This window comes from Python bivittatus, unplaced genomic scaffold (assembly GCF_059951505.1).
Source record: "Python bivittatus isolate LINGU-HERP-01145 unplaced genomic scaffold, Pbiv_v1 ctg000210_np1212, whole genome shotgun sequence".
In the NCBI taxonomy this organism is placed as follows: Eukaryota; Metazoa; Chordata; class Lepidosauria; order Squamata; family Pythonidae; genus Python; species Python bivittatus.
This window is the reverse complement of record NW_028277053.1, coordinates 14,666,701-14,676,800: the sequence shown is the minus strand read 5'-3', so window position 1 is coordinate 14,676,800 and position 10,100 is coordinate 14,666,701. Positions and strand designations below refer to the sequence as shown.

At 38.3% G+C, this 10,100-nt stretch overlaps 1 protein-coding gene across 1 annotated transcript in view; it reads right to left on the bottom strand.

Moving 5' to 3' along the window:
* Positions 1 to 1,473: 1,473 nt before the first annotated feature.
* Positions 1,474 to 10,100, bottom strand: part of TDRD3 (tudor domain containing 3) — a 60,110-nt gene continuing 51,483 nt past the window's right edge. The window contains exons 13-14 of the mRNA XM_088139513.1: positions 2,043 to 2,168; positions 1,474 to 1,674 (exon numbers count right to left, since the gene is read on the bottom strand). Coding sequence (XP_087995639.1) covers positions 2,049 to 2,168 — 120 coding nt within the window. The 3' untranslated portion in view covers positions 1,474 to 1,674; positions 2,043 to 2,048. The remainder of the gene's footprint in view (positions 1,675 to 2,042; positions 2,169 to 10,100) is intronic.

The following is a 10,100-nucleotide window of genomic DNA, read 5'->3' as shown; positions in this document are numbered from 1 at the left end:
GAATTAGGAAGTCATAGATACAAAGAAATCTTCTGTCCAGGACCTCTTTGGAACCTTGCCTTCTGTATACGTTAAACCTTAGGTTGAAATCTTCGGCCTCAAGAAAAACGAAGATGTAACTGCTCCTTTCTAAGCCTTGAGAATTTGTCTCTTGTTTACAAAATGCTTTTCTCCGATATGAGTCAGAGATTCCTGCCTCACCACTTTCAAGTCTTGCAAGACATCTGAGTGGTGCTCAGATTTATTTTAGAAATGAAATTGCATGAGACAAAGTATCTTTTTCTATGCATTCCAAGTAGCTTTGAGGACCGAATTGAAGGAGTCCATAAATTACAATGAGAAAACCTTGGCTAATTTTTCTGTGCTGTGATGGAGGAGACATAATGAATAATGTAAGAGAACTGACTGAGGGTGAGTGAGAAAGGGAAGATTTCAAAGCATCTCTGATGAAGAGCAGATGGATGTTTAGGGCCAGGATTATCTGGTGAAAGGGCCATTAGCCTTCAGTTTCACAGGCTGGGAAAAAATGGTTCAAACATCTCACGCAGTCCCATCTTGAGGAAACCATTCACAAATGAGGAGAGAAGTTTTGCCTTTTCAGTTTCTGAGATTCGGTATCCTAACCCCTTATTTCTTGAAAGCTGAATACAGGTAGTTCTTGCTTACCGACTACCTCCTTTAACAACTCTTCAAAGTTATGATGGTTGAAAAAAAAACAGCTTGGTGACCAATCCTCACATTTATGACTGTCGCAGTGTCCCGCAGTTACGTGATCACCTTTCGTGTGCTTTGCAACCAGCTTCCAACAAGCAGAATTGAGAGAGATCCAGAAGTAAAATCGCAAGTTGTGGTCATGTGATGTCTTGTTTAACAACTGCAGTGATTTGCTGAACGACTGAAGTGAGATTGTAAGCCTGTCACGGTCACATGATGTTTCACTTAGTGCTTAGCGATTGAGTGCCTGTCCCAACTGTGGTTGCTAAGCGAGGACTACCTGCAATGAAGCTTCCCTGGTTGTGCTCTACTGTTAGGGACAGTAATAAAGTAGTGATATGGGTCCAAAGAGAAGTCTCTTGAGTTCCTTGTCTTACCTAACTAGTCTTTGGCTGCAATCTGTAGTTCTTCTGGACATAAGCAAAATGTAACCTAGAAAATTGCATATTCTTTCCCCTCTTTTCTGTTTCCATAGGGTTAGATTTTGAGCTGTAAGATCTCTGGGGCAGGAATCTTGTACTCTGGTAAATATAATGCATGCTAATAAAGCCTTAAGTGATTGGGCAGTAACATTATTGGGGTAGCAATAATAAATGTTTCAGCCTCTGTATACTGATGCAAAAACACAGGTCCTTCTCAGTTCTCAACTTTTCAAGTCTGAAATTTTAATAGAGTCCATCAATTCTTTGAAATAAGAGGGATTAGGGCTGCATTCACTAATAATTCATGCAATCAGGAAAACACAAAGCAAAGACAATGTTGAGCATGGTGGCTTTTATTGATGTCAGTATTAACAATGTTTTTTTTTTTTTTTTTCATATGTAAAAAGTTTAGCTTCACAGCATTAACTTTAAAAAAAAGTCTGTGGTGGGTAGATTTCTGTACTCCCTGTCTGCATCTTTCTGAAATATTACCCTTCAGGCGTGAAGAAATGCAGAACGCTCTTGCCACGATGAATATCTGAAATGGGAAAAAGGACAACGTGGGATCATTTCACCATTTTCACAAAACAGTTTGTATGTGTTATGATTATATAGAGAACATTTAGAAAAGAGAGACACCACAAGACATTTAAGTCACCCCCCCTTTAATATGTGACTTAACCGTTTCCATGTTGTATGCACTAAAATGACATACATTACAACTCTTCACCCTTATAAGCCACTTTCCATTGCATTTCTCACCCAATCATGAATCAGGCCAGACATATGTGTCATAGATATTTTATTTAAAAGGAATACACATTCCTTTTTCAGGGATACTCAGAATGTCAAGGGACTTCCAGAAGAACAGAGCTAGATTCTTACTTGTAGGAAGCAATAATTTACCTTTGATCAGTTTCTAGCTCTTGGAGGTTGATAAAATTGTTGAGTGGGCCGTGTTGACCGCCTGGGTTGCCCGTCACCCCCTCTGCGAAATTCTAAAGTTTGCTCGTAAGTCATTTCTTCCTCCTCCTGCAATTAAAGAACATGATTTAGAAATGCACATGAGCACAATTATATCCTAAAAAGCTTCTATGTACCTGGAATTGTCTTTGTAAAAGGAACAGAAGAAACACAGAGGCGAGTCACAGGTTAGGCTCTTCCCAAAACACAGATCAAATGTGGGTATGTTTGAGATCAGGATAAATGCAGTTAGGTAAAATGAGTACGGAAACTTCTAAAGATGAAAAAGGAGACTTTCAGTTGACAATGCTCAGTGTATGATTCAGGGTTTTTAAAAGTTGGCGATTTCTTACAATGCAAGGGAAGGACAATTATTTGTTTACAATATTCAAAGTGAAATAGGCAGGGCTATCTCTGCCACAGCATTAATGGACAAATATTTTATTTCCCAAAAGAACCCTATCTGTGGAAGAATGGATGAATGCAATAATAATGTGGGGAGTGAACTTATATATAAACGGGACCTGAAAAGCAGAGAATGATAGGACTCTGTTCTGTACCATTCTAAGAATGACACAAATGATTTGCCAATGGGATTCATTGCCTGTCCTGGGCTGCTCATATTCCTTAAATGTCACCAATCACACAGTGCATGGTGGGAAGAAACTTCAAGGGAGGGAACTACCTTAGCTTCTTGTGAGGAAAGGTAGAATACAAATATAATACATAATACATAAAAAAGTGTATCACAACTGAAAATTTTAGTATTTTACAGTAACCATTGGTCTGTAGTCCTGAAACCATTCAGAAACAATATCCTCTTCAAGAAATTCGAAAAGAGGAGGCATCATCCGAGAGACAGGTGGAAATATCTATCTATCTATCTATCTATCTATCTATCTATCTATCTATCTATCTATCTATCTATCCATCCATCCATCCATCCATCCATCCATCCATCCATCCATCCATCCATCCATCCATCCAGGATATTATTGTTGTATTTTACTTATGTATGGTTGTAGAGCCATTGAAAGACCTAAAATACTAGGTTAGGGATAGAACGTCATGGAGAAAATCTGTGTAGTTGCTAACAGTCAAGAACAACTTGATGGCATATAACCAATTAATCAATATTCAATGGGTGTAGATGAAAAAACACAATTAAAATACAGAGCAGCCAGCCTAAGAGCCCTGTTCATAACAGAAATTAAACAAAGCTGAGCAACAGTTGCTATAGAACTGAATTTCCAACTTTTCTGGAAATTTTGGAATACTGATCATTGAGTAGGAAATACAGTTTGCCTGTTGGGGCCAACATGGGTCATTTATGATTAAAGGGGAGATTAACTCCAACCTCCAAGAATGGTTTATGGAACACTTCAAAGTGCACATCCAATTGATTTAATTTCAGCATCTGAAATTATACATAAATGCTTTTGATGGGGATATATTGAATCTCACCATCAGCACAATGAAAAGGTATTCACACCTACTATTTGCAAGGGCACAAAAATGTGATGAAAGTAGTTGGGACTGATAAGGGACAGATACATAAGCTCATTGTAGTAGAGATGAAATATCATCTGTGTCATCTGACTTCTCTCCAGAGACCCAGCATAGATATAGATTGGGGTGTGCTTGTGTGTGGTAAACCTGCAGTAATTAGATCAGACATAATTTGGTCGTTCCATGGGGAGGTGCAACTGTCTATCAGTGCAAGTTTAGTATTTTGGCTTTTAATAAGTTGACTGCTATGGACATGTAGTTATGGCTCAAGTATCAGGCTACTGCACTAGAATATTTTTGCATTTGCAACTTAAGAGTTGAAGAGTAATGTTGCAGAAGAAGGACTGAAAATAAATACCTAGATACGTGAAGACCTTCACCTATTCAATGTAGGTATTGTTAATGTTTCAATTTATCCAAGTAACTACAACCACCTTGGGTTTTGCCTAGTTATTTTGTGGTCTGACAAAATAGTGCTAGCACACAAACTATTCATCAAAGCTCCACTTAAGAGACAGAATAGCATCATCTTCAGCATTTAATAACATGGACCCTGAATTGTGAGCCAGAGATGGACTATGGAATATGAATTTGGCAAGGGCAATGTAAAAAATAAATTCTAGGGGAGCTGGAATACATCCTTTGGAGGGTGGAACAGACACAGTCAGTTATCCACAGGGACATCTAACCTGCCCTCATGCAGCATCAACATGCAGCATCAGCATTATTTGTAGAAGACAGTGGTTGAGGGAGAATTGCCAGTTTCTTCCATAGACTCTCACGTGGAATTGAGTCAAATGCCCCCTTCAAATCTATAAAAGCAGTGTAGAGAGCGCCCATTGGTAAACTGGCATCCTTTGCCGACAGGTGATGCAAAGTGGTCAACTTTTGAGAAGCCTGATCTATAACCTGCTTGTTCTAGAGTCAGCACATCTTTGTAGATAAGTTTTGCATATAATTTGTTGATAATACACAGCAGGCTGATTGGATGATAAGTTTAGCATTATCATCTATGGATCCAAATCTCTGACTATTGTTAGAACTAAAGCATGATAATATGTAGGCTTGATATTGTTATTGCTTGATATTGAGTTGGTCACTCCAGGTCTAAACCTTGTTGCCACCAGGAAAATAAGACACGGGAATCAATCTGTCCCATTCCATCAGTTGTCTTGTCAGTTTCTTCCTCCTCAGGAGAGCCTTGTCTTCTTTTTCAAGGAGTAAAATGCTTCCTGAGAGTTAGGAAATGATCAAGGAATACAAGGCTTCAATTAACCATCTAAGCAGTGTCAAAGCATAGAAACAGTAGGACTATAAGTTGGACTGGGAACTCGGAAAAGATCCTTCAGTACTGTTGCCAAGAAAACTACATGTATCTGTGAAGTCCCTAAGACTACAACTCAACATTAAAGGAGATTTTCAAAGAGATATGCAGATGAAACATAATCAGGACTGGCTGTGAAAGGGTTGCTCTGTTGGAATTGGCCTTATTTAACCAATGATAAGCAGAATCCTATCCTACAACTTGGAAAATAACTGCAAAACTGTGAATAATCCAGTAATGGGGCTCCTAGATCAGGCACTGAATTTGGTTATTTACCCAACTTTGCCTGGGGCACCAATCCAGCCACTCTTAATCACTGCAGATTTGTCAAAAGAGACCCTATTTTGGATTCATATCTAGATAGCTGCAACATACTATCTACGCAGTTGTATTCAAAGCATATTCCAAGCTAATGGTGGTTCAGCAGATCATTAAGCAGGGCTACAGATAGGACCTGTGCTAACTTTACAATTGAAACAGCTGCACACCTTCCTTCACAGTTTCAAGCCAGGTGAATTCCACAGTTTAACATGTGCTGTATGGGGGGGGGGGGGTTCATCTGTTGATCCTGAATCTCTCTGCATTTAACTTCCATGGATGACCTTGAGTGGGAGAAAAAATTATGTCTATCTATATTTTATATACTATGTGCAAAACAACTTAGCCTTTCAAGTAGTTGCACCAAGCCTTCTGGTGGAGATGACTTCCACAGTGCCTTGAGGAACAGCGCTTTGCTTGGGCCAATGTATTTTGCATGGCTGCCCTTCAAATGCTTAGTAAGACCTGGTATAGAGTATGATAACTGTGCTGAAATTACACATAGGGATATTGTGACTCCTACATGTCCCTTAAATTTGAGAATTAACATACACATACCATTTCAAGTTCAAATTATGCCCTATATAAAAATACCACAGCGATATTTTGGGTTTTGCTTCAATCGTACAAAATCAAGAACTTCTATACTATATTAAATTATATTAGCATGGTGAATCCTGACAAAGTGAATTAACTGGCCAAGTGTGATAAATGAGTAGTCTTTTCACTATTGTTACAGGTCACAGAGTACATGTAATGGAAATTTTACATGATACCTAGTTTATGTAATTCTTTTTGTTTCCAGAAAGGCAGAAATGGTCAACAGTAAATTGGATAAAATGTGTTTAGATTGTACATGATGTAATCCTATTTGATGCTATCTTATAAATACTGCTACCACCCAATTTAATTTCTGAATTGGTCTACTATTTTCTGAAGTACAAGATCCAGTGAAATGAAACAAACAGATCAATGCAGATTAAGTCATTCCCCCTCCAGATGAATGTCCTAACTCTTATCATACCACAGATGTAGAGCTGTAGACTGAGGATGGTGAGTAAAATTATAATTATACAAACATATATAACAATAAGCTAGGATTATTTTAACCAGGTTTTGTTGAAGAAGCAGCCTTAAAAATAAGCAGTCACAGTATTTTTCCCTGATTTGTTCTCTCAATATCTAAATGGGATAGGCAGAGTACAAGAACAAGATTCTGGTTCATTCATAGTGACATATCACAGTGAAAGCAAACTATGGTTGCTTATTATAGTTTTCTGCTAACTCCCTTCCTCATGGTTTGTCAAAAAGAAGCCAGCCACATAATAGCTTGATGTTATGCACAGATAGGTATGTTCACAGAGAGCAATCTTGAAGGATTGAACATGTTGCCTTGAAGAGCATTTGAGACAGTGTAAGATGAATATAAGTTGAAATATAACTATTTTTTAATTGTCCAATTATAATCCAACATAGATATGTGGAAATTTAAGGTAACACTTATATGTATTGCTATACTATTTATATCACAAGTAAACATTTTTCAAGAGCTGGAGATGTCTTAAATGAATTTGTCCTTGTTAACCAGACCTTTTGTTCATAACATTTGTGGAAAAAGCCAGCTGAACTAAGTAAGGATTAAAATAATAATAATAAAAAAAATACTTTCACACTCAATACCATTTCTTATTTTTAATCTCAAAACCAGGCCTTATTTGGTATACCAACCTATTCTCCTTTACTTTTCTGATACCTTCTAAAAAAACAAAATCAGTTCTACCAGAAATTACATGCACAATTCCAACAGCTGTTACCCAGGGTCTTTACATTTTAATATTGAGGTTGACTTTCAGACTTCCAATCTGTTTCCTCCACTTTTTTACAATTGTAATTCAATCTCCAGTTAGAAAGAAGCCATGTGTGAAAAAGTAAGTACACCCTTACTGCTTCCATAGGTATGAAGAGGCTAAGTTGCAGTCAGGTGCTGCTAATCAAATGCCTTTGATCAACTGATCATCAGCAAGTGTGACTACCTCTATAACAGCCAAAGTGTTAGGAGTTTGCTGGTCTTGAGTACTGAGGTGTGTGTTAACACAATGCCAAAGAGTAAGGATATCAATAATGATCTTAGAGAAGCAATTGTTGCTGCCCATCAATCTGGGAAGGGTTATAAGGCCATTTCTAAACAATTGAAAGTCCATCATTCTACAGTGTGAAAGATGATTCACAAGTGGAAAACATTCAAAACAGTTGCCAATCTTCCTAGGAGTGGACATCCCAGCAAATGCACCCGAAGGTCAGACTGTACAATGCTCAGAGCAATTGCAAAAAATCCAAGAGTTACATCTCAGACTCTACAGGCCTCAGTTAGCATGTTAAATGTTATATCATGACAGTACAATTAGAAAAAGACTGAACAAGTATGGTTTCTTTGGAAGGGTTGCCAGGAGAAATCCTCTTCTCTCTAAAAAGAACATGGCAGCATGGCTTAGGTTTGCAAAGTTGCATCTGAACAAATCACAAGACTTCTGGAACACTGTCCTTTGGATAGACGAGACCAAAGTGAAGATGTTTGGCCATAATGCACAGCACCACATTTGGTGGAAACCAAGCACAGCATATCAGCACAAACATCTCATACCAACCATCAAGCACAGGGGTGGAGGGGTGATGATTTGGGCTTGTTTTGCAGCCACAGGACCTGGGCACCTTGCAGTCATTGAACAAACCATGAACTCCTCTGTATACCAAAGGATTCTAGAGTCAAATGTGAGGCCATGTGTCCGACAGCTAAAGCTTGGCGGACATTGGGTCATGCAACAGGACAATGATCCCAAGCACACCAGGAAATCTACAACAGAAGGGCTGAAAAAGAAAAGAATCAGGGTGTTGCAATGGCCCAGTCAAAGTCCAAACCTCAACCCTATTGAAATGCTGTGGCGAGACCTCAAGAGAGCTGTGCATAAACAAATGCCCGCAAACCTCAATGAACTGAAGCAATGTTGTAAAGAAGAGTGGGCCAAAATTCCTCCACAACGATGTGAGAGACTGATAAAGTCATACAGAAAACGATGACTTCAAGTTATTGCTGCAAGTGATTCTACAAGCTATTGAATCATAAGGTGTACTTACTTTTTCACACATGGCTTCTCCATTTTGGCTTTCTTTTTGTAAAATAAATGATGACATGGTGTAATATGTCATGTGTTGTTGTTCATCTGAGGTTGTATTTACCTCCTTTTGAGAACTGCTAAGGACCAGATGATTTTTATTATGTCCTGATACATAAAACCATAGAACTCAAAGAGGGTGTACTTTTTTTTCACACGATTGTATATCAATTGTTGGATTAAGTTGGTTTTTTAAGATACTCCAGCTAGCTGACCATGAATGACCTTAGAAAGCTAAGCAGGCTCCAAGCTGGTCAGTGCATGGAGAATTCTAGGAACTCCACAGCTCATGATGGACTGGAGTGGAGAACAACCCAGAAGTAGTTGCAAGAAAAAAACATGGATATTTTCATAAAGACTTCAAAAGTCAAGCTTCCTTGAGGGACACTCTACTTTTTTTACCATTACAGCAATCATTCTAGGAATATGCAACCTCCTTCTGGCTGCAATTTTATGAATGTTTCCAGGAAATTGAACAAGTCACCTGCCTCACAAGTTGTTCAGGAAAAAAAAAAGAGGGAGGGAAGAGGCAGTGCTATAGATAGTGCTTTGAACTCCTGAAGGGAAAGGGAGATACAACACTAACAAACAAGTAAATCAATAAAACCAAAGAAAACTGAATCATTTGATTATGTGTCTCATCTACAAGTCATTCCATTTTACTGTGAATTAATATGTCACACTCGGGCAGTTTGAGGATGAAGGCCCTGGGGTGGATAATCTGTCTTCACTCCTGAGAGATGAAGTCTGATGCCTCTAGGAGAAAAGACTAATCTCTGTAGGACAGAAGCAGGGTCACCAACTATGGGTCCCCCAGCCATCAAGGATGATGAGAATATGGCTTGTTTTTTTATCTTTGTGATTACTGTAAAGGGCAATAAATAAAAGAAGTGTATTGAAGAAAATAAATCCTAACCCTTCTCCAAAGGCTGGTCATTTTAACTAATTTCTACTAAAAAAATTATCCTCGTTTGTACCAGTTTTGTGCCATTTTGTTCCACCATGTGATTTTTGTACCCCATAGACAATTCAGTTTGAACTTCATAGGAAACATTTAAAAAACAATTTACTATTTTTACTCAAAATCTGCACCAGAGTATTATACTGGTTTTGAAACTTTCAGGCCCACCAAGTCTTATTTTTGTATTTCCCCTGACACGCACACACACTTTGCCTTGTTCACTGAGGGAAACCAGAGCACTTAAAATCATATCTGTGTCAATCTCAACCAATGCAAAACTTTTACACTAGTTCTGAACTGCTTTATCCCACTAAGGTTGGGTCTTGTCTCCCTATTATTAAGCAGATACAGACATTTCAAATCAAGTTTGAATGTCCTTCTGCAAAAGCAAATAATTGGCATGCCCTCTTTTCATAATGACTGTGCATCTGTATGTCTGGAGCACATCCAAATTTAGGTCAGTTCTGTGAATCTCACCTTCTCCCCAGTGGATATACTTAAAAGGTCAAGACTGTCCATTAGAAATAATGAGAGCTCTTTGATAGTCCTTAGAAAATAATGGGGCCTGCCAATCGTAATTGTTCTCACCTTGTATTTCCTTCCTGCTCTTCTTCTTCTACTTGGCAATTTTTGATCATGGTGTCACATCTTTTTACTTTGCGAAACAAAGTCAGAATTCCAGACAATTACCATAACTAAAATGAATGCCTTTTTTCTGA